This window comes from Sinocyclocheilus anshuiensis, unplaced genomic scaffold (genome assembly GCF_001515605.1).
Source record: "Sinocyclocheilus anshuiensis isolate Anshui unplaced genomic scaffold, SAMN03320099.WGS_v1.1 scaffold112, whole genome shotgun sequence".
Classification (NCBI taxonomy): Eukaryota; Metazoa; Chordata; class Actinopteri; order Cypriniformes; family Cyprinidae; genus Sinocyclocheilus; species Sinocyclocheilus anshuiensis.
In genome coordinates this window covers 1,695,790-1,721,950 of record NW_015557175.1, presented here as the reverse complement: position 1 = coordinate 1,721,950, position 26,161 = coordinate 1,695,790, and the positions used below count along the sequence as shown (strand labels likewise).

At 36.2% G+C, this 26,161-nt stretch overlaps 1 protein-coding gene across 1 annotated transcript in view; it reads left to right on the top strand.

The window, feature by feature from the left end:
- LOC107678374 (phosphatidylethanolamine-binding protein 4-like) overlaps positions 1-26,161 on the top strand; it is an 85,398-nt gene that overhangs the window by 28,823 nt on the left and 30,414 nt on the right. The window contains exons 3-4 of the mRNA XM_016473612.1: positions 7,459-7,477; positions 24,351-24,377. Of these exons, the coding sequence (XP_016329098.1) occupies positions 7,459-7,477; positions 24,351-24,377 (46 nt within the window). The remainder of the gene's footprint in view (positions 1-7,458; positions 7,478-24,350; positions 24,378-26,161) is intronic.

Below are 26,161 nucleotides of genomic sequence, written 5' to 3'. Positions count from 1 at the left end.
TAGATAGATAGATAGATAGATAGATAGATAGATAGATAGATAGATAGATAGATAGATAGATAGATAGATAGACAGATAGATAGATCTCACATTCTCAATTAAGCTGATCAGAAAGTGTGCAGGTAAAGGCATCTTGTAGATTATGAACTGGATAACAAGAACCCACATTTTTGTATAAAATTTGTATAAATTTGTATAAAATAAAATAAAAAATAGTCCGTTTTATTTCAGATCTCAGTTTTTAACCTTTTTTTACATACATTACAATATATCACAAAATAAAATCACAAAGAGATAGACGGACGGTTGGACAGAGACAGACAGACAGACAGATAGACGGATGGATGCATAAGAAAAATAAATAATAAAATATTTCAGAGCTCAAACTTTTTACTTTTTTTTCTTTCTCATGTAAATTACAACATATTACAAAAACAAAATAAAAGTCGATCTTTAATTCAGTACTCAAACTTTTTAACCTTTTATCAGTTTAATTTCTTACATACATTACAATATATCACAAAAATAAATAAATAAAACTCAATATTTAATTCAGAACCTTTTAACCTTTTTTTACATAACTTAACAATGTATCACAATAAAATGAAATGAATAAATATAAACTCAGTTTTTAATTCAGAGCTCAAACAGTTTGCAGTTTGTTTTATATAGTGAGGCTAGCATTGGATTGTTGGCTCCCCCATAGGTTTGCACTCAGATGTCTCTATTTATGCGGTGTCCCTATTGGATAGTGCAAGCAGCGCTGACAATAGGTCTTTAACATGTGAGGCCATCTGGAGCTGCTGCTGGAGGGGGTCAGTCAGAATCAGAAAGCTGCTGAATGGAGGTCAGTAACCCGCCACTCCTTCCATATGCACACCTACTCACTCACACGCACCGAGGTCAAGCGTGCACAGGCCTTCACCAGCAATTACAGCATCCCTGTGTCTGTCAGTCGGCGCTTCATTGGCTATATGAAGGTTTTAAATTCATACTCTAGAGACACAATTAAAATATATAACGTTTATTATATTGCATAACAAAATATCATAGCTAATTTTTAAAGAAAGAAGTTTTCACACAGAAGTTTGAATGATAAGATAATGTATATATTGTTCAATATTAAGGCAAAGTTTTGACTGTCTGGTTGTCAAACATTAGCGGCTCATGTTCATAATTTATGTGATGAACAGTATGTAAGTATAATATGTGTGACTAATAAGTTTTACTTATTTTTTGCAGTTATGAATATCATTTCCGTACATCTATGTGAATTTATAATGTATATTATTTAAAAATAAATATTAATATATATTTGAATTATTATAGTATGACATACCAGTATCCGTGACTGTTTAACATAAAAATGAATGATAGTTAATTTCATTTTAATTATTTCAATAATATATCTTCTCAACCATAGTTCTGATAATTGAAGCATAATGGCATCTTGTGCACTTTATACATCAACAACTGCATAGAAACCCCATAACCACATTTATTTTATTAGTTTATAATTACATTATAAGTAATTCTGTCAGAATTCTAGTTCGTCAATTAGTTTCCATTCTTTTTCTCGTTTCCATTCAGTTTTAGTTCTTCCAGTATATTTGGTCTCTTTTTAAGTTGAATTGATTTTATCTGAAGACTTTTTGAGGCCATTTCTTCCGCATGATTCTCTGCATATAAACGAGAGGACACTGTTTGCGGCCGTGTATTCATGTGTGTGGAAGTGGAAGGCGTTTGGGGAGGCTGTGATCTTGTCATTGTTAGCACACGTTGCTTGCCCTTGTTGTCATGTGGGCTGCTTTGGTTTCTATGATATCGCTTGCTGACTCTCTGTTTGTGTCTTATGTAACAATCCTCCTCTCCGTCTTCCATCCACGCTCACCATTCACTCGCCTCGCTTACCCTTCCAACCTTCTGTTATTGCTATAACAACCACTTTCCTCTCAACCAAAAGCCTCTGTTGCGACTGTGTGCTAACCGAGGTGCCACACAGGAAAGGACTTTTGGTAGCACGGCTCCCCCCTCACGAGTCAGACTCACAGAGATGCAGATCATCCAGCCTGATCTCTTCTCACTCTGACTTACAGCATGTGTGCTAAAAGATTAGAATGCAAATATGGTATGGATACAGAAATCAGTGTTATCTTGCTCCGTGGGATTTTTAAGTCAGTAGGCTCTCTAAACTGCTTTGGTAGATATTGTGTTTTGAATATAGCATAATATCATGCTTTTTCTCATGCTTTTATGCATACAGTGCAGCTGCATTTATATTTTAGGAAGGGTGTTTCTTGCATTTGGGGTGAAAAGGTTTGATCAGTTTTTTTTAGTAGAGCTGGAATATATATAATGGTGCACACAAAACCTGGACTGGAACATTCACATACAAAATGAAATGGATTGACAAAGTAACTACCAATGATTCTAAGAACAATTTGCACACTTCAATACTTTAAAGCATGCAAGGGCCTAAAAAAAATCAGCGTTGGTGTGTATATGAAACAGCATTGAAAACGTTTGTTTACTTAATTAATTCTAACTGTGCCTGAGTATGGGTTATGAGATTATCAAGTTGCAAAGACTTGTAATTATATAAATTTGTAAACTGATGTGCGGCCCGTTTCAGAGTGAAGTGAACATTTTCCGAAGTTTGAACATTTGTCGGAACATTTTCCGAAGTTTGTAGTGAGAAGTGTTTATAAATCTTCAAAAGAGAAGTTTCCCTGCAGTTTGCCACCAAAATAAAATATGTTTGAGAGCCAAAAAAAAAAAAAAACATAAATATTATAATTGTATTGTTGTTATAATAATAATTATTATTATTTAAAATTACAATTATGGAATACTATATTATAGATATGTCTTTATTGATCTTTTTGATTTTATAATTTGATGAAATAATAGTAGTAGTAGTAGTAGTAGTAATAAAAATTGCAATTAGATGTGCTTTTCCCTATTTGTTCTGCCTGTTTTTAATAAAATATTGCGCATACAGTATCATGGTCAGTAAAAAATGTTGATGGCTGGTAAATATCACCGGCCATTTGCAGGTGTGGCACTCCATACTCCATAACACGGTTAACAATTTTGCATGAAATAGATAGCAAATAGCAAATACTTTTCTTGCAGCAAAGATGCATTAAATCGATCAAAAGTGAAAGTAACGGCATTAATGTTACAAAAGATTTATTTTTTTCAAATACATGCTGTTCTTTATGACTTTCTATTCATCAGTGAATATCACAGGAATTAATTACATTTTAAAATACAATACAATAGAAAAGATAAAAAGATAATATGCAGTTGTAATACATATTACTGTTTTTGATCAAATAAATGCAGTCTTGGTGAGTACTTAAGCAACATTTGTCTTATTGTTTTCCTAATTTCCAATACTTTTTGGACAAATATATACAGTAATGCATACAAGTATAAAATCCATATTTTAAAAGATTGAAAAAAAAGCCTACACAGAGAGCCAGGGCCGGACTGGGATGCAATTTCAGGCTGGGAAATCTCACACTCATCCAGGCCACACAGAAAAAAAAGGGCCAAAATTGTACCTTTTGGGGTACAACAGCTTGACACCTAACAGTACACCGAGTAGTAATTTGTACCCTTAAGGTACTAATTTGTAGGCCTACCTATTAGGGGTAAAAAAGGAACAAATATGTCCTTTTAAGGGTCCTGTTCCAGTGACAAGCTGTTGTACCCCAAAAGGTGCAATTTTGGCCCCTTATTTCCTGTATATAGCCTATACATCCACAACAATTTCTGAAACCAGACAACCCTATTATTTGTATGGCCATCACATAAAAAAGGTCTAAATACTTAGTCTGGGGCCGTGGAAAATAATTAAAGGTTCTCTCTTGCACTGCACCTTCACTTCCCTTTCCCAGAGGGGGGTGGGGTATTTATTTTTCAGATGAATAGAAATGCTGTTCTTCTGAACTTTATATTCATCAAGAAACCTGACAAAAAAAATCTAATCTGTTTTCAACATAATAATAATAATAAATGTTTTTTTGAGCAGCAAATCAGAATATTACAATGATATCTGAAGGATCATGTGACACTGAAGACTGGAGTAATGATGTTTGGAATAAATTACATTTTAATAAAAAATATTTCACAATATTACTGTTTTTGCTGTATTTTGGATCAAATAAATGAAGGCTTGGTGAGCAGAAGAGACTTCTTTAAAAACATTAAACATCTTACTGATCAAAACCTTTTGACTAGTAGTGTATTAAAACACAATTTCTAAAGTGCCTAAATGTCAAAATTAGTACAATATATTTGTTGAAAAAGTCTAATAGGCCTACACTATTGAATTATTAGGCTGTGAGCCTGTTACTCATATTATTTTTGTGTTGCACTAGTCTTTATGCACCAAGAGCTTGTAACACTCCAAAGAGAAAGGAAAAATTGAAATCGCATCATATGACCCCTTTAAAAATCTTACTGATCAAAACCTTTTGACTAGTAGTGTATTAAAACACAATTTCTAAAGTGCCTAAATGTCAAAATTAGTACAATATATTTGTTGAAAAAGTCTAATAGGCCTACACTATTGAATTATTAGGCTGTGAGCCTGTTACTCATATTATTTTTGTGTTGCACTAGCTCCCTCCCTCCCTCCCTGTACAATAAATCCAAGTGAATATCTGTCTCTGCTAAATGTATTGAAGGTGGAAGAGAGCGCTGTACATTCACTCCCCCCACCTACGATCCCTGCCGGTACGAGACTCGAACATGCAACCTTTGGGTTACGAGTCCGACTCTCTAACCATTAGGGGGAAGTCTTAATAATGGGGTGCTACTAGCCTAACAGATGCTAGCAGTTTAATACTAAATTACGTTAATAAAGACAATAATTTCTAGCATATTTACAGATGAAACTGACCTGCACTTGAAGCCCTGAACAGGTCAGTGATGTTGCTACATTTCACTGCTTCTTCTGTCCGCTTTCTCTCTTTCATCGAGTCCCGCGCATCGGTTCTGTTCGGAATCGTTTGACGGAAGTGCGGAACAGACGTGAGCCGATTCGTGTAGCGCAGTGCTGCCAGTCAAGACTAACCGATTTATGATTTATTATCGATTTATTATCGAATGAAAAAAATCGGAAATAATCACTTTGATAAATTGAGAAGGCATACATATAAAATAATAATAATAATAATAATAATAATAATAATAGCTAAAAAAAGCCCCCGATGGCCAGTCCGGGCCTGTCTTGAGGTGAGGGGTTGTTGAATTATTAGAAAATAATGCAGAGGTGGTGATTCGGTTGTGATGTGATTACTTTATGCATGACAAGGAAGCTAAACGGTTGGTATACCACACTGGATTGGTGTGTTTACTCACACTTTGAATCAGTTGAAATGGTTTTTCATGTAAACAGTAATGGAAATTTTAGAACAATGAAAACATAAAGATGAAGTGGATCTGTATCTACAATCCACTGAAACCAAATCTGCAAATGCATTCTATCATTTACCAATAATGAAGCAATCTCTAGGAAGTAAACTTCCATTACTGTCTTGCTGCTTTTTCAGCCTCTTATGCATAATCATTACTTTTTTAAAAACACATCTCAAGACCATACCTTTTTCCATTAATCAGCTATGGCTCTGCAGTTGTATATATGTTAAGCAGTGTCTTGCTTTTTAAAAAGCAAAAATGCAGCTTCTTACAATCTGTACCTTACAAATCAGCATATTAGAATGATTTCTGAAGGATCATGTGACACTGAAGACTGGAGTAATGATGCTGAAAAAGTGCCTAAATGTCAAAATTAGTACAATATATTTGTTGAAAATTTCTAATACTGAACACACTATTGAATTATAGGCTTTGACTCATATTATTTTTTTGTTGCTGTCTGCTCTAGCTCCCTGTACAATAAATCCATGTGAATATCTGTCTCTGCTAAATTTTTTTATGTAACTTTACAATTGATATTGATGTCCTTTAGCACAGCATTCTTCTGAATGATGATAATAATGGGGTGCTACAGATACTAGCAGTTTAATACTCAACTAGGTTAATAAAGACAAAACTATCTAGCGTATTTAAAGATGAAACTGACCTGCACTCGAAGCCCTGAACAGGTCAGTGATGTTGCTACATTTCACTGCTTCTTCTGGCCGCTTCCTCTCTTTCATCAAGTCCCGTGCATTGGTTCTGTTCGGAACCGTTTGACGGAAGCGTGGATCACACGTGAGCTGATTCGTATAGTGCAGCGTTGCCAGTCAAGACTAACCGATTTATGATTTATTATCAACTTATTATTGAATGAAAAAATCAGAAATGATCACTTTGGTACATTGAGAAGGCATAAATATAAAATATTAATAATAATAACTAAAAAAAAAAACAGGTCAGCGGGCCAAATCAGCCGCCTGTGTCTGATCTGTGAATACCTTCAATAGTGTTATATTTTTGTAGAGCTTTCAGCTCGTGAGAATGAGAGATTTTTATTCTGAATTTGTTTATCATTTTGAGGGGGGTTTTTTTTAGGATGCAATAGAACTTTCAAAATGGCTTCTCAAGTCATTTATAACAAGAGCCGATAGGAAGTGCCATTCTGTTTAAATGCCTAATGCCTATTATCTCCTCAGCATTTGAGAGTCCTCTTCCCTTGATCACAGCATTATCCACAATGAACATCCTCTCCATGAAAACAGCCAGAGATAGGGAAAAACCTCTCAGCAATCCAGACAGCGCAGACAAGCTGACTGAAGCTCATCCACACCAGGGCTGTAGCTTCACACATTAAGACACCTCGTCTTTGTAAGATTTGCCCTCTTTCTTTACACCCACAACCATTGTGCTCCAAATCCCGTTCTACCCTTGAGTAGATTTCCGAGACGTCGCTGCAGACAATGTAACCCCCTCACAGGCTGTCCTTTTTGTCTCTCTCTCTCTCTCTCTCTCTCTCTCTCTCACACACACACACACACACACGCACACACACACACACACAAACTGTAGTAGAGAGAAGAGACTTCCCCTGGATGTAAGGGACAAAACTAGAGAAGTATATAATCATTACTGAGAGGTCATGAGTGGAATAAAATGTTTAGCGGTTGCTCTTTCTTGGTTCAGGACACTTAAAGGACTTCTGTGAAGTATTCATCTCAGCTGTTTCACACTGCTCACGTAATACAGTGTTAATGCAGCAGCAGGCTTACCTTTTGCTTTCGTACTGACAGCATTTGTACTGAGCATAGTCTGAGACATTGTTGAGATCCCTTCTGAAACTCCAGAGGGTTTGCTGAGGTATTTTTCTCAGGAGAAACAGTAGATCTTCCTTCAAGAAAACGTTTTCATGAAACTCTCCATTTGTAATCTTGGAGAAACAATTAGGATATTAATAGGGATTGTGATGGCAGCAAATTTTCATATCACAATTTGTGCTGAAACATTTACAGTATTTTCATGGTACAGGGTTACATTATGGAAACAGGTTGCAAGGTTAAAGTTATAAGAAGATACGTTTTCCTCTTCCCCTTTTTTTCAAAATAATAAAAAGAAACTTGAACAGACAATAAAACAATACACCATAAAAAAAATGTATTGAGTAAACAAATGTTTCAAACAAATGTAAGTGCACAAGAACACAACTATAAAGAACAATGATAAAGAAATAATAAAGAAACTGAACATTTTCAACAAATATCTAGCTATCTTTTTTGGACTGGCATGTTTTAGTCCATGAAAATATAAAGATAAATGTGAAAATATAACAAAACAATATTTATTTATTAACACATTTAAATACTGTTTGATTTCCTTTCTTCTCCATGACAAGCTGGTGTTAGGAAAAGAAATTTGCACTGTATACAGCATGTAACTGCACACTAAACAAATTATTTTTCAAAGTTGTAAATAAAACAAAGATTATTGAACTAGATTTTTACAAGTTTCCGTTTTTCTACATTTAAATTTCATTTTTAATTCATTATTTTTTCTGCTTTCTTTGTGATCATTTGTGAAATTTACCAGCAATTTTTAGAGTGAAAAATCTTCTACATTAAATGTTTTCATCTTTTTTCATAAGCGCCACCTACTGTCAGTGAGTGAAGTGAATTTTCACACAGCATACACTGAGCGATTTAAATTTTAACCAGTTGATGGAAAAGAAGCTAATGTGTATTTTAAAAATCTAAACAATTTGAATTATGTATCTACAATTATTCACAGTATTTTGAAGAGTCCACGGTAACAATACTATGCATATTCATTACCACAATATACCATTCTACAGAATAAATAGACTGGGTAAAAATTTAGATTTTTTTTTAGATTAATATTTACATCCGAATGACTCAGATATTGACTCCTCTGTCCAAATGATATCAGTGGTCCAAAAAAAATAAAAAGGTGCCGTATTGTGAATAAGATGCAAGAAACATTTTAATTAAAAAAGATGAGTTGGAAACATTGCACTCAAACAATATGGACATTATAGATTAAATATTCCCAATTAAATAGAAAAAGCTTATGAATAGGAATCACAGTGAACCAGGAAACCTGCATTAATACCCATGCAGCCTTATTTCCTGTCATTGTAATATGGAGCGGGTGTGGGTTGAAACTTGCTGCCTACCTCGCATATAGGTAAAGGAAGTACACTTGACCTATGGCATGAAAGAAGAGAGCGATGCTTGCTGATTCAGATATCTTTGTTTCAGAACTACACCTTTTTAAAATTCAGCCAACTTGTATGTTATGTTTGCCTTTTTTATTTCTGCACAAATAAGAATCACTCCTAGCTCAACACTTTTTGGGCAGATGAAACCTCAACTCAGATCTGAACTGCAGGCCGTTCAATTCAGAGTTCATTGCTCTTGTTTATGCTGACGCTAAAAAGTATGAAAAGTCAGACAATAAGAAATTGTATAAGTTTCAAAGGAATCAGAAGGGCTCTCATGTTTGAACAATGGACACTGAATTCAGACATAACATGGCCTTATGAATCATGCTTGAACCAAAATACCAAACACTTGCATTTTATTGTGGATAACTGAGTACATGTGTGAATGTAGCTACCATGCATCTTCATTTGCACAATGCTGCCTTCAGTACAGCGTCTGATACAAAAGAAAAACCCAAATGAGATCAATTTAATATCTTACACTCTTAGAAATAAAGGTTTCAAGGATTCATTTTTTTTCCACACCAATGCAATAGAAGAACCATTTTTGGTTCCCAAAGAACCTTTCAGTCAACAATTCTTAAAATAAGGTTTTTTTTCTTAGTATGAGGATCATTTGAATAACCTGAAGACCCTTTTTCCACTTTAAAGAACCTTTTTTTTTTGCATTGGAATGTTCAATGGATGTTAAAGGTTCTTCATGGAACCATCAATGCCAATAAAGAACCTTTATTTTTAAGAGTGCGGCACTCAATAAAGGTGCTTTACTGGCATCTATGGCTCCCTGAAGAACCTTCAACATCCATGGAACTTGTAAATAGTGGAAAAAGTTTCTTTAGATTTTGAAATGCACTCTTAAATTAAAAGTTATTTACTGACATCAGTAGTTCCATGAAGAACCTTTAACATCCATGGAACCTTTCCAATGCAAAAAAAAGATCTTTAAAGTGGAAAAAGGTTCTTGGGGTTATTGAAATGTTCAAAAATGGTTCTTTGTAGAACTATTCCCTGAAAGGTTTGTTGGGGAACCGAATATGATTCCCGTTGTTTTGGAACCTTTATTTTTAAGAGTGTAAAATATTTTTCTTAGTGTGCAGGACATTTAAAGGGGTCATATGATGCGATTTCAATTTTTCCTTTCATGTCAGATATTTATGGAATATACATGCGTGTATATCAATTTTTCATAATTGAATGGATCGTTTTGAATGTGATGGCTTACACGATGACAAATGATTGAGAAGTTGTGAAGAGTTTGACAGTTTAAGTGAGAATCGGCTCATCAGTTTTGATCAACAAGCCATATGCAATTAGTTGTTGTGCAAACTGCAGACAATTGTACTTACTGTTTGCACACATGTGCCAAAGCATTTGCAATTTGCTCAAATCAATAAGAAATTCCAATCTGATGTGAACAAGAAGCTAATTGTTCAGAGATCTGAACTTATTGTTTCGGGAAAAAAAAGTTTCATTCGAGAATTGAGCCAAAGCAATTGAGAAAAACTGTAAAAATAAAAGAATTCCAAAAGAGTGTCTTTCACAGTGATGTCATAGAAGAACCATTCTGGGTCCCCCAAAGAACCATTTAGTGAACAGTTCTTAAAAGAGCCACTTTTTTACTGTGTGAAGTACAGTCTGAAAAACATTTGAATCATCTAATGAACCTTTTTCCAAAATGTGCAATGAAGAAGAGTTTCCATGGATGTCAAAGGTTCTTCATGGAACCATCAATGTCAATGAAGAACCTTTATTTTTAAGAGTGTGGATGTTAAAGGTTCTTCATGAAACCATAGGTGTCATTAAAAGCCTTTATTTTTAAGAGTAATTATCGATCTATGAAAGATGTTTTTTTGGCGTGATTTTGAATGATGCTATTAAGCATTTCCTACACAACTGCAGACCACTGACCATCATGACCTATAGACCCCTTTCTCACTGTCTCATTCTGAACTGCAACAATTAGTCAAGCAACTAGCTTTTATTTTCGCCTGTTGCATTGTGGGGTTTTTTTTATCTCTGTCTCTCTCTCTCCCCCTCTTCCTCTACATTGCCGCTTCGGTATAGATTTCTCACAGCTGATGAAATTAAAAAGACAGCACATTGTGTGTGGTGTTGCCCATGGCGACGAGTTTTGCCTGCGAGTTCACGATATGGGGTTCAAAGGGGAGTTCCTTTGGGGGGGATTAAATCGCTCCCCTCTTTCTCTTCCAAAGGTTCTTCATGGAACCATCAATGTCAATGAAGAACCTTTATTTTTAAGAGTGTGGATGTTAAAGGTTCTTCATGAAACCATAGGTGTCATTAAAAGCCTTTATTTTTAAGAGTAATTATCGATCTATGAAAGATGTTTTTTTGGCGTGATTTTGAATGATGCTATTAAGCATTTCCTACACAACTGCAGACCACTGACCATCATGACCTATAGACCCCTTTCTCACTGTCTCATTCTGAACTGCAACAATTAGTCAAGCAACTAGCTTTTATTTTCGCCTGTTGCATTGTGGGGTTTTTTTTATCTCTGTCTCTCTCTCTCCCCCTCTTCCTCTACATTGCCGCTTCGGTATAGATTTCTCACAGCTGATGAAATTAAAAAGACAGCACATTGTGTGTGGTGTTGCCCATGGCGACGAGTTTTGCCTGCGAGTTCACGATATGGGGTTCAAAGGGGAGTTCCTTTGGGGGGGATTAAATCGCTCCCCTCTTTCTCTTCCCCCTCCTCTTCTCTTTGCTTCCTCCCCTGCAGCCCCTGCCTCTCTCTCTCCCCTGCTCCCCTGCCTGTCCGACAGTCAAGAAACATAAACAGCTCGCAGCTCTAAATGATGAGGATGTTACTCGTTTAAAAAAAAATGTTATTCGTTTGCTGCAGATGCAGCAGCGCTCTCAGGTAAGAATAACACAGGAAGGCAAAGGTTAAGAGAGGCGTTATGCAGCTCGAACGCTAGCGCTGCACGTCCCCGGGAGATTCACTTCATGTACAGAGAAAAAGACTGTTTTTACAGTGATAAACAGAAAGCAAGCAGCCATCACGGTCAGATTGTTAACGCTGTGCTGCTGTTATGCATATTGTTAGATGGTCAAATTTTTTTTTTGCCTGTTACAAGTGCAGTTCTTTTGGACAGAAATCTGAAATAACAAAGTTCAATTTTGGTGCATGACTTGCATCATTTGTGCTGTGGAAATGAATAATGGCTTGTTGGGGAAAGATGTTCGGGATCTTTTCTAAGTGATTAGACTTGTGATTTTTTTGAAAACGGACTAATAACCATCCACCATATAATCACCCCGAACACCCTAACAAGCACATAGCAACACATTAAAAGCACTCATAACACCTTAGGCACCACACAGCAACACCCGCTGGCAACTGCATCGTGACAGCGAATTTTGCATGGCCAAGAACTTTCAGAAAATGTAAAAAAAATTATAATAATTTTGCAGTTTGTAATTATTCATCATTTCTTTGTACACTTAGAATTTTTCCTTTAATATTAAATATATCCAATTACATCAATAATAAGCCTATATATTATTATTATATATTATTAAAAGGTCAGGTACAGTATATATCCCTTTTAAATATATTTACATTTGTATTTAGAATTTTTGCAACTGTACTTTTGCTTTTGTGTCTTATCTCTACAAAAATATCTGTGCGTACAGATAGATTTATTAACTACTTTTGAATATATTTATATTTAGTACTTTTGCTACCGTATCTTTAATACTTATATCTACAAAAAAAGAGAATTGTTTTAACTAAATAAATCCTATTACATTTATATAATATTTAAAGTATGTACAAATATTTTTCTGGAAATTAGGTACAGTAGCAAAAATACTAAATACAAATTTAAGGACTGTATATTTAAAAAAAAATACTTTTAAAACATTTTTATATTTATATTTATTTGCATTTAGTATTTTTGCTACTGTACCTTTAATGCCTATCTTTAAAAAAGTGATCATTATTATAATTTAATCCTATCACATTAATAATTATATATTATTAAAAAGTTTGTATACTTTTTTGTAGAGATATTGTACAGTAGCAAAAATGTTAATACAAATGTAAATATATTTAAAAAGGGCTGTATATATAATTTTCTAATTATTTTACATATAATTAAATATATATATTTTGTATTTTTGCTACTGTACCTTTAAGGCTTTCACTTAAAAAAAAAAATATATATATATATACTGTATATATATATATATATATGAAACTTTGAATTATATATATGCTGTATATATTATTGAATTATATACAGCTCTTTTTAATATATTTTGTAGCAAAAGTTAGATGGTTTTAATTTGATAGAGTCTGTCAAAGTTCTCACTTCTGTCGTGATGGAACAGTGTAGACCCCCTCGATAAAATGTGCAGGTAACTTTTTCATTCATTGCATAAAACATGTAATATAGTGTGGCACTCACACTTCTGTATGTTTTCATTGTACTATTTCCATGAAAAAAGGGGGAATTAATGAAGAAACATTTTGCCCCTGTAATTACCGTCAAAACAATTATGTACTTAGTTTTCTTCCAACAAATGCATTCAGCTGCATTGTTTTGCCGCAGTGAGCCGAGCGGCTGCAAGACTAAAAACCTTTCATTCCCGCAAAGGCCGTTTTCTGGTCACCGTCAATAAAAGCATAAAAGCATTAATTTCCCACGTTCGTCAAATTAACAGCATACTCCATCTCCCAGAGGGCTGCGGGGTTCGTTAACCTCTCCGTGAAGTGCTCCTGGTTCCCCAGCAGTTTCTATAACCTCTGAGCTGCTTCTATCTCAATTATAATACAAGAATTAAACAGCCACTGCAGTGATTCACTGAGTACTGCCTCTTTACAGAGAGAGACATTGCGTGTAAAACCCAGAGTCCATCCAATTTAGTCTAGATTGGTGCATTTTAAAAGACTGTGCGCTGTTATACAGTAGGAGTCTTGTTGAAGTGTGATATCCTAATGTCATTTGAAGTTCTGGATATACAGTACTGTATTGCTCCTAACGCCACTTGAATTCACATGTTAGTATTAGAAATGCTAATTTTTCTGGAACTTTCTGCTACATTTTGTCGAAATCCTTATAGTTCGTTTAATATCTAATTAATGTATTTATTGTGCCATTTTGACACTTTTCCAGGTCATTCATCCTAAAGTTCATGAATAAAGAGAGGTTACTGCCGAACACAGCCCCCAAAACCTCCCACAGAGTTCGTTCTTAATGTCCTTTGAAGCTCCTTAAGACATTAAGTGACCTTGAGCTAATTAAGGATTATTACATGCCTGTTGAGTCCTCATAATAGCTTTTAATAGGGATTTAATTGCTATTAATTTATAATTGGCTGGACCTAACCACCAAATATCCATTTTTTTTTCTCTTTTCAACCTCATCCTCCCCCACACAAAGAACTAAAGTGGCTCAAGAAATTACATTTCCTCAACTTTACTATGTGTGTATAGCACTGCCCACTGTTATATTTACAATTATGGAGAGAGAACCACACTGAATATATAGCCTACATTACCTCTATGATTTGTGATTTATCTAATAAAGCATTATGCATCTCAAATTGTGCTCTATTACATATTAATGTATAATGTTTATTACATAAAGTATTTATACTGTTCACTTAAACAGTGTAGAGTTGGCAGTCAAAATTAAAACTGCTGGATGATAGATACTCTTCATTCTTTATGACAAATAAGATAATGTGATTTACAGAATGTACAACGTTTTTAAAATGTATAAATTACAGTGTACAGTGTTTATTATGAGGGAGAAGAATCCACAGCTCATCCACTCCATTCAGTGTGTTGTTACTCAGACAGCTGTGTCTCTGACATCTAGAGCACTGCATTTCAGCCCGAGCCCATGCAACGGGCCCTGACTTATTTACGCACCTATGGGCTTCGGGACAATTTTCAAGTCATAGCTCAGACGCGGGCGGGCATTGGGCCTGTTTTAGGCTTCTCCTTATTTTTTATTTTTTTTTATCTTAGACATCTATCAATTATGGTGATTAAAAAAATTTACCACGCTGGTGGAAACAACACGAGACCATGCTACTGTCAAGACCGGCTCGGATGGTGTTTAGTGACCCCGCCAGCAGCAGCAGCGAGCGTGCCTTCAGCGCAGGAAGAGTTATAGAAAAAAAAGGAGGACTGGCTTTAAACTAGGGCTGCCCCTGACCAGAGATTAATTACTTAAATTCTAAACCATAATGAACCTTTAATATTTAGGCTAGCCTATTCTGTGTTCAAGCGCATACATTAGGCTAAAGCTTGCAGCAAAGCCCCGGCAAAATTACCATGAATGTGTCTGGGGGAAATGGTAAGAAGATATTTGAATTATAGTCTGAGATGAAGTTGACAATCCAGACTCGCCATCTCCTCACTGGACGTGCCATTAGAGAGAATTGCATCTTTACGGATTACATAATGAAATAGCTTTTGTTTTCGATTAGAATCATTTCATTTTAAAGTAGCAATTTAAAGCTTTCTATAGATGTATTTATCATGTCTGTGAAGCAAGTATTCGCTGAGTTTCGGTTCATTTTTGTGAAGTGCTCCTGTTCAAGACCGAGACCGTGTAAGTTAAATTAATCAGATGTTACATATAATTTCGTAGTAAATGTAGTGTTACACAATTAAATTGTGTCGTCTGTTACACAGGTACTGATGACCAGACATTTAGTAGTTTATTTTAAAGTGCAAAGTATTATAACGTAGTAAAATAAAAATGTGTAAATAAAGCTATGTAAAAACTTTACTTGTATTTTTATAACACTATATAGTGTGTCCCATCAGGCAGCGGTGTTAAATACTAAGTAATTATAATGATGAGTAATTTTACTTGATTACTGTACTTAAGTATTTTGTAAACCGATACTTGATTATATTTCTGAAGGGAAAAAAAATCATTTTACTCCTTCCAATTTCTTCCAATTTAATTTTGACTGGAAAAGTACTTGTTACATTTTTGCTGATTATTTTCTTCAGTCTTATGCACATCATATATGGTAATGTAATTGTCACACACAATTCAGCTTCAGTTCCATCAGTGAAATCTCTTCTCTTTCCGGTAAATTTCCGGAAACTTTTCAAAAATCCCTGGAATATTCCAAAAAATCCTGGAAAGTTTCCAAAATTTCTGGAATTTCTCCGAAATTTACTGGAAATTTTCCATCTTTTTGCAACCCTACTTGCAGGCCACTTGAACACTTCGGCCAAATACAGGAAATATGACATGCAAGTAGACAAGTGCTCAAATGCAAAGACCACAAGTGTGGTTACTGGGACAAGCCCAATGTAGGACAGGGTCTTGGTTCAATCCACCGGTTGTTGATTGGATGGATGAAGATGTGAACAAGTGCTTTCAGTTGATTATAAGAAAGGGGCAGGTTTAAGCAGACTACGGGGGAGTTTACACCATGTTAATTAAAAATGGAAAACCTTTATGCTTTTTGGATGATTGTTTACTCATCATAGGCATTTTTGGGGCCTGAAAATTTACATTTTGTAAAAATTTCAAAGTGCAAGTTTTTGAAAGCAATACCATTATCATCTCCATGTAAATTACAAAAACACAAATTAGTGAAAACGGTGACATCAAGTGCATGCATGCTTTTGCCATCCTGAGTGTTTGTATTCAACTCTCTGTAGAAGAATGCGTTTGTAATACCACGTTTAGTAATTTTCATGGATCCGTGTTAATAATAATAATAATAATTAATATATATATATATATATATATATTCAGTGGAGATCAAAATTAGAGAACAACCTACAATTTCCTAAATTTCAAGGTCACTGCTTAGTCATATTTGTAGTTATACTAACAGGAGTAAAAGTGCAGTTTTTTAAGCATATTTCATGAGTTAAATATTTTCTGAAAAACAGTATAAAAAATGAAATGAGATACTTGAAAAAGAGCACTGATCAAAATTAGAGAACACTTTCAGATACCTCCCAGTTATTGGTGTTAATCTGGCACCTCGTTCTAATTTCCTTAATTATCTGACAAACCCTATTTAACTGGTAGCCTATAACTTTCCAGGTTTCACTGACTTTGCAAGATGGTGAGCTGTTCTAAAGTGACGGAAACTCTCTGACAGCAGGTCGTCCAGATGAAGGCCAATAGCAGCCACAGCAAGAGAAGTTGGTTGTTCCAGATCTATGATTTCTTGAACATTGCAGCTTTACAATGACACTAATTCATTCAAGTCCCCCAAAAAGGTCCACAAAAGACAAATGCTCGAGAAGACAGGATAATGCTGAGAATCTCAATGGGCAATGGGTTCAACACTGCAGCTGGAATTGCTCACCAGTTCAGCGCTGAACAGGGTAAGGATCTGTATCGACATACAGTGTCTCGACGTTTAAGAGAAGTCGGACTGAAAGCGCACTCTGCAGTGACAAAGCCTCTCATCAGCAGAAAGAATTAAAAGGGTGAATGTGATTTCACCAAGTACAACATGTTCCAATTAACCAATCAGAATTGAGGGATAACTTTTCGGGAAATATCTGTTTTAGGCTTACGATCAGGGTTAGGTGCTTCTACACCCTTGTTAATCAGCTATCATTTCACACTGATTTTAGGAATAAATTATGGGTAGGGTTAGGTTTAGGGGTAGGGATTGGGTTTAGTCTATATTTTTGGACAGTAATGTTCATCCAGGTTCAACAAAAGATGTTGATCCAGGAACATGTCTTACTTGGCAAAATCACGGCGACCGAATCAAAAGGCTAAACTCACTTTTGCTGGGGAAGCATGTTGTGTGGAGAGAGGAGAACTGTTCCAAAGTTCACTGTAGTGATGAGAGCAAATTTAATTTATTTGGGTCTGATGGGATTGGGAAACAGTTTGTTTGTCGTCAAGCTGGGGATAGACTGAAGCCCGAGTGCGTAAAGAAGTCAGTGAAAGATGGAGGAGGAAGTGTTATGGTTTGGGGGATGTTTTTTGCAGCAGGAGTTGGGCCTCTTATACAGCTACATTGCGGAGTGAATGCAAATGTTTATCAGAACCTCCTGTGGCAACATGCGGCAACTTCCCTGCAAGCATCTCCTAATCAGCCTGCAATTTTCATGCAAGACAATGACCCCATCACAATGCAAAACAGGTAAAGTAGTTCCTTGAAGCTGAAAACAAAATGGCCAGCCCAGAGTCCTGATCTAAACCTGATTGAAAATCTCTGGAAAATCCTTGAAGACAAAGTTATGGCTAAGAAACCCACTGCAGTTACTGAACAGTGGAAGAGACTGGAAGAAGAGTGGACCAAGATCACACCAGCAGAGTGTTTTTCATTATTTCTGAAAAAATCAAGTATTCATAATTTGTTCTCTAGTTTTGATCTCCACTGTATGTGTGTGTATGGGTGTGTGTGTGTGTATATATATATATATATATATATATATATATATACACAGTATACACACATATATCGTGTTTTTAGTACATAATTGCCGCGTAAACCTACTCTAAATGATTGGAGAATCCCAGCATACATAGCCAGAGAGGTCTGAAGTTTTACTAGAATATTGACTTATGACATTCTGATGAAAAATTATGAGGACAAAAAAGTGCATTGATTAATTATTCTCAATAAGATAACATGCATTTAATAAATGGATAATGATTCTTATTTCATATTTAATTTAATGTTTGTTTAATACTGCCGTGGTAGCATAACTTTGTTGTCATTTTAAAAGAAAGAATGAAGCTATGATGATTTATCAGTGTTCTTAAGAGTATCCCAATTTTAACGCCTTCTCCATGTGCCTCGCTCTCTTCCTGTTAGTCAGCAAATGGTGTGTGTGTGTGTGTGTGTGTGTGTGTGTGTGTGTGTGAAGGACAGTGTGTTGCAGGCGTGTGGGTTCAGTGTGTGTGTTTGTTTGCTGATGAAGGCGGGGGTGTGCTGGAGTGGGCAGTCGCCGTGTTCCAGGATTCCCTCCAAATGAGTCAGGCATCAGTCGCCCCCCGCTCTGCCCACTCTCTGCAGGGTTACCTAGGGAACTCGGACCAGGGGCTTTCCTCATCAGCACAATCATTTCGCTCTCTCTCCTACAGCCATGAAACAATTCACAGATAACAACTACAAGACAGAATGAGAAGGGGCGGCTTAGAAGATGATTACATAAGTGCGGATATATTTTGCAATGTGTTCTCAATAGTTTTTAATACATTTTAACCACACACATGCATTTCCATGTGAAAGAAAGGATGTTTTGAGGTTAAAAATGTGAGATGTGGGCAGTGGAATGGGGGGAAGATGCAAAGTCTTGAGACTATTTTTTTTAAAGCTGAACTTCTTTTACCTTGAGCACCTTGTTTTTAGAACAGTCATTGGCTTAAATAAATGATAACTAATAGTTCAATGGAAAAGATACAGTATCTTATATTTTGAGGAAGAAAAGAGTTGGAGTTTGAGAATCTTTGGGGACATTTTGGAGTTTGCGAAATACGTGAGCGCAATGGTCAAATATGCCCATCTAGTCTGTTTGCATAAGAAAAACAATGGAAAAATAGTGCAGTGGAATGGAAAAACGTATTTTATGTGAACAGCCCCTTAGTCTTCTGCTAGCATATTTTAAGAACAATTTGAAAGGTCCCAAACTACATCAAAACTCATATGTTTATAGCTGTTTTTTTCCATTAAATTTAGTTACCATTTCTTTCAGGAAACTCCTATATTTTGTATACTTTTCCAATTTGAAGTAATAAGCCATTTTGCCTGCAGGATACACGTTTATAAATATAAATTAGTTCTTTTTAACTTCTTATGTACTTAGGATATTAAAGGGATACTCCACCCCAAAATGAAAATTCTGTCATTAATCACTTACCCCCATGTCGTTCCAAACCCCTAAAAGCTTTGTTCGTCTTCGGAACACAATTTAAGATTTTTTGGATGAAAACCGGGAGGCTTGTGACTGTCCGATTAACTGCCTAGTAAATTATACTGTCAAGGTCCAGAAAAGTATGAAAGACATCGTCAGAATAGTCCATCTGCCATCAGTGGTTCAACCGTAATGTTATGAAGCGACGAGAATGTGTGTGTGTGTGTGTGTGTGTGTGTGTGTGTGTGCGTGCATGCGTCCTGGTATTCCCTGCATTATTGGGACCATATGTCCCCACAAGGATAGTAATATCAGTCAATTTTGACCTTGTGTGGGGACATTTGTTAGGTCCCTGTGAGGAAACAAGCTTATAAATCATACAGAATTAAGTTTTTTTTTTAAATCTAAAATAGCAGAAAGTTTTGTGTGAGGGGTAGGTTTAGGTGTAGGGTTAGGGGATAGATACATAGATAGAAATACAGTTTGTACAGTATAAAAACCATTATGAGTCCCCATAATGATAGGAATACCAGTGTGTCTGTACATGTTTTTCTACACTGGTGGGGACTTAAACCTGAATACACACCGACTCATGGGGACTTGGGTACAAAAGCTTATAAATCGTACAGAATGAGTTTTATTTTTTTTTTTTTTTGAGATTTAAAAAATGCACAACATTTTCTGTGAGGGGTAGGGTTAGGTGTAGGGTTGGTGTAGAGAGATAGAAAATACAGTTTGTACAGTATAAAAACCATTATGCCTATGGAGAGTCCCCACAAGGATAGTCAACCAGACTTCTGGACTTCGTCACACTCCCTTATGCAATGTTATAGCATCATTTTAAGCAAGTGTCAGGGACATTTTCATTATATTTATGCAATACATTTGGAGTTGCTTGTCTGCATCAACCACTTAAATTGTAGCAATTCAGACAACTGTTCATATATATTTTGTAATATAACTAGTAGAGAGCTAGAGATATAGGGATCAAGGCTGGTGAGGCTCCGCGAGAGCCTAATTAGCATTTATTGAATTTTCACAGTCATAATCCTCCCCCACCTCATTGGCTTCTTTACCAGTAACTCATTCTCAATGTTCTCGTTGCTCAGGATCTCGTAAAGAGTCAGAGCATATCCTGCCTCCTTCAGTTAAGTAATGTTTTGGCATTTAGATTAAACTTAATCCTGCTCAAATAGGTCATGGTGATTGTTTCTTTAGCTAGTGGTGTGAGTAATAAAGTACCTTTTGGGTTAATAATGAGACTCACTCAAGCCTGGCCTACAGAGATGTGTGTGGGTTTTGGGAAGTGTCAACCAGTCCAGTGCTTAATGTTCTCACTTAATGAAATGGACTGTTTGTATTAGCAAACTCATCTTATTACCCACACTAATTAACTTTTTCTGACCAATATTAGCCCTATGAATGACTTGTTTGGTGAGTGCATTTAGCTGAGGGTCAGTGGAGCAGAGACGCCCCCAAGTAGACGCTGTCCAAACACGACTGTCTTGGAGTCTTTCTGTTACGATCCGCTTATTTATCACTGGTACAGTACATTGGCTTATGTGGTTTGTTGAGCACTGTAATTTAATTATAGTTAAACTGTATTCATTTTGAGTCATTTTAGTTCCTTTTTAGTTATTTACACTATAAAATGAATGTTGTCAAGCTTTGGTGCTTATGCAGTCCTCACTTCTTCTCCATTATCATATCCTGTACCCGCTCTACTATTAATATTAATAATGTGACACAAAGGCCATATAATTGGTGGTGACTTTGGACACTTTTAAAAATAAAAAGTATAAAAGTTGTCATTTATTGTAACGATACCGCACAAACGTCCCAGGTTACGTATGTTACCATGGTTCCCAGAGGGAACGAGACGCTGCGTCAGAAAATGCTAGGGGAACGCCTTCAGCGATACCAAGCTCTGAATCATATGTGTAATCAGTCGAATCGATGAGCGAGACGTCAGAGGTGGGTGACGTCATGACCAGGAAGCTTTAAAAGCACGTGAGGTGCAGCCGGCGCTAGCTTCTTAGGAGTGAAGCAAGCTCTAGTAGGGATGCCGGAAGTATGGCCTTGCGACGCAGCGTCTCGTTCCCTCGGGGAATCATGGTTACATACGTAACCTGGGACATTCCCCTTCGGGAACTCGAGCTGCGTCGGAAAACGCTAGGGGAACGAGATGTCCACGCCTGAAGCATCCATTCCCCGGGCCTCGGCCCCTGCCTCGACAGGATGTCTGCTCCCATATTGAGATGTCCAGGAATATGAACTGCCCTCAGCGAGAGGAGCTTCCCCTAGGACCACACAAGGGACAAGAACCAAGGTTTCCTCCACATGTCTAAGGCATGTAGGCATCGCCGTGTGACCTTGATCATGCGAAGCGGGTTTTCCCTCGGGGAGAACCCCTTGGTCTTGAGCCACCACTGTAGGGGTCTCATGTACAGCAGGCCAAAAGGTATCAGCATCGTGGTCGAATCCCACACCACGCCCAGATAAGTGGTCCTCTGTAATGGAGAAAGCACACTGTTCTTGGCGTTTAGTCTTAACCCCAATTTTTCCATATGAGCGAGAACGACATCTCGATGCCGAACCGCCATCGTTCTTTCAGCAGATTGGCTTGGTACGCCTGTAACACTGACATAGTGTGCAGACACGCACCCGCCTGACCCGCTGCCGAGTACTCCTTGCCCACCAGCGCTGAAGTGGTTCGCAGTGCGGGGCCAGCACCGTGAGGAACGCTGGTGAAGGCTCCCTCCTCAAAGAGAGCCTTCCGGGAGCGAAGCAAACACAGAGGCAACTGCTCACAATGCGGACAGTCGGCCCTCTCAAGAGCCGACGTCACGTGCTCTGCTCCCAAGCAGACCACGCACAAACTGTGTGTATCCCCGCTCGTGATATAGCGTGGGCAGGGAGGAACACACAGTCTGTAACGTGATCTGCTTTCGCCCTTTTTTGTCTTTAGTTTAGACATCTTCTGCTGGAGCTTATATTTCTGAATGCTTGTGCAACTTTTTTTGGACAGACAACAATAAATAAGACTCACAGAACATAGATCGTGACCGACACACACAGAGAGCTTTGCTGAATGACAGAAAGCTAGCGCCGGCTGCACCTCACGTGCTTTTAAAGCTTCCTGGTCATGACGTCACCCGCCTCTGACGTCTCGCCCATCTATTCGACTGATTACACATATGATTCAGAGCTTGGTATCGCTGAAGGTGTTCCCCTAGCGTTTTCCGACGCAGCTCGAGTTCCTGAAGGGGAACTTGTTGAATTCAAATAAAAAATATATATATCTTTTTTTTATTCAAAAGTTGTTTTTTTGTGCGGTTTCGTTACAATAAATGATAACTTTTATGCTTTTTATGTTTGTCGTTGTTTTGAAATAAATTAAAACTAAGATAATAATAGTCAGCAAGACCACAATAAATTTATCAAAAATTAAACCACTAGATTGTAGACAATGTAGACAAAAATGTCTATTTCAAGTAAATGCTGTTGTTTTGAACTTTCTGTTCATCAAAGATATGAAGCAGTACAACTGCTTTCAGCATTGATAAATGTAAAAAGAAATGTTTATCAAGCAGCAAATCAGCATATTAGAATGATTTCTGATGGATCATGTGACACTGAAGACTGGAGTAATGATGCTGAAAATTCAGCTTTACAATCACAGGAAGAAATTACATTTAAAAATAATATTTCAAATTAAAAATAGGTCACTATACTAGGGCTGAGAAGAACATAAGGAAGAAATCCTTAAAGGTGTAGTTCACCCAAAAATGAAATTTTGTCATCATTTACTCACCTTCATGTCAAAATATATTTTTGCAGATATTTTGAAGAATGTTGGAAACTAAAGAGTTTTGGTTCCCATTGACTTCCATTTAATGTTTTGTCCATGTGGAAGTCTATAGTAACCAAAACTATTTGATTCCCAACATTCTTCAAAATATCTTCTTTTGAGTTCAACAGAAAAATGAACTCATACAAGTTTGGAATGACATGAGGGTGAGTAAATGCTGACAGAATTGTCATTTTTGGTGAACTATCCCTTGCTTAATGTTTGAAAACGTTTAAAATTCTGCCCAGCAGTTTTGCCCAGTGAATTCTTCGTCTGCATTTAAAATATAACTGAATGAAATCTGCTAAATAAATGTGCCCTGCTTTAAGAGTTGTAATTTATTAGGCCAGTGAGGTGAGTAATGAGATAATGGTGGTAATGAATATCGCTATGGTAACTGTTGCGGTCTGGGTTCGGGAGGTCACATGGTCGGGTTGCGAGTGGATTAAGACACCGGGTGAGTTAATTTAGAGACGTGGAGAGTTAGTGGAGCATAAGATCACACTGAACTGTTTCACAGCGCGCTCTTGGGCCTGAAACGGCACTCATTTCAATTACCGCTGCGAAAACCGCACTGGGTTCAGCCTTCATTTAATACAACTGCTTAGAAAATATAATGATTTAAATCACGCAGACTTTGGAAGGCATCGTATTGGAATGGTTTTGAACGGTTTCCTTGCCAAGATAACATCTTTTGACAAAAGCCAGATAATCCTCTAATAAACCCAACAGAAAGAAGATGTAAGCTATTTACCAGCACAACACTGCGCTGCCTCTAACCTTTTTAAGAACTGAATTAAATACATGCCAGAAAGCATATTCTAACAGCATGCGCTGGGATTATGTAATTTAATCACATGACCTACATCTAAGAGTGACTCTACAACAAAACCCAAACGTTAAATCCGGATGAATGGAAGAATGGCGGCTCTTTGGAATAGATTAAATATTGAGGCACAATGACAAGAAAATGAGAGTCAAAGGGAGATGAGAAAATGTCAGAGGGTTTGAAGGCACGAGTGAGGAAGGGCTGGATTTGAAGAGAGAGAGAGAGAGAGAGAGAGGGAGGGGAGTGGGCTCATGGTCAAGGTCCAGTATCAGAAATAGAGCTGTGAACACCATCTGCCATTCTCTCCCTCTCTCTCTGTCTCTCTCTCCCGTCTGTTACGCTGTTGCCCCAGCAGGACCTCTTCTCTCTCGCTGCTCAAGAACTGAACAGGAGACTCGCTGTTCTCGGGTGAATCTCACGAAACCTGTCAAGAACATGTCCGGGTCATATTTCCCCCCTAAAGTCAAAAAACAAGAAATTATGTTTTGCTCAGTGAAAATTAACACTTTTATATGACCTTCAAAAATTAAACACATTGGATATGAATTACACTGTAAAAAAATTATATGACCAATAAGTTATGCCAATATGTGTTTTTACATTACTTTAACTCATCAAAATAAGTTAAATCTAATAATTAATAAGTTAGATTTAATCTTGTGTATTTCATAATGGAAGTTACAACAGTGCTTTCAAATGTTTTGGGAATCATAAAAGTTGTAAGACGTTATACAGTAAGTGCAGATTTGTACTCTTTTTTTTTTTTAAACAACACTTTAAACTAAGGTAGATAATATAATATAATATAATATATATGTAGGTTACACTTATTTTAAGGTGTCCTTGTTACATTGTGATTATACTTTTACAAACCCGATTCCAAAAAAGTTGGGACACTGTACAAATTGTGAATAAAAACAGAATGCAATGATGTGAAAGTTTCAAATACAACATACAGAATACAACATAGATGACATATCAAATGTTTAAACTGAGAAAATGACCTAATAAGTTGCAAATTGGTCCTCCAGCTGTTCCTTATATGTACATTTAACTTTTCCGGCCTCTTATTGCTACCTGTCCCAACTTTTTTGGAATGTGTAGCTCTCATGAAATCCAAAATGAGCCAATATTTGGCATGACATTTCAAAATGTCTCACTTTCAACATTTGATATGTTATCTATATTCTATTGTGAATAAAATATAAGTTTATGAGATTTGTAAATTATTCCATTCCTTTTTTACTCACAATTTGTACAGTGTCCCAACTTTTTTGGAATCGGGTTTGTATATACTGAGTAATACCAATTAACTCTATGTACTTATTATAGGGTTAGGTGCATGTAATTATGCATAATTTATAAATGTATAGTTATTACTGTGATGTATTGTTACCCATATGTGTGTATGTATGTATATATATATATATATATATATATATATATATATAAGATTATGAAGATATTTATAATATATAATATAATTATAATGTTGTTAATAATATTAACAGTATTACTTAAGTGTTTTATTATATATTTATTTTATAATAATGTGTTATTAAATATTTATTTCTATTCAAAATGATTTATACACTATAGTAATATTTCTAGAATGTATGGAATGTAAAAATTACAGTAATTTTTACTGAAATGCAGTAAGAAAAATACTGTATAATAGTAATTAGAATCTACAATAAAAATAATGGGAATTGTTAAAAAAAATCTTAATGGGCTTTCTTTTTTTCTCTATTGGTTTTAGGGTGAAATGAAGCAGGTTTTTTTCTTACAAATGAAAGAGGGATTGCGAAAGAGGGATGTACTGAGCACACTAATAAGACAAATGAACCATCAGGGAGAGTCTGTACAATACAGTTTGCTAGGCTTCCTCTGAAATACCTGTTGTAAGTCCATTGTCAAGACATATCAGGGAAAACATTTATATGCTTTGCAGACACTTTTATCCAAGCAAAGTGC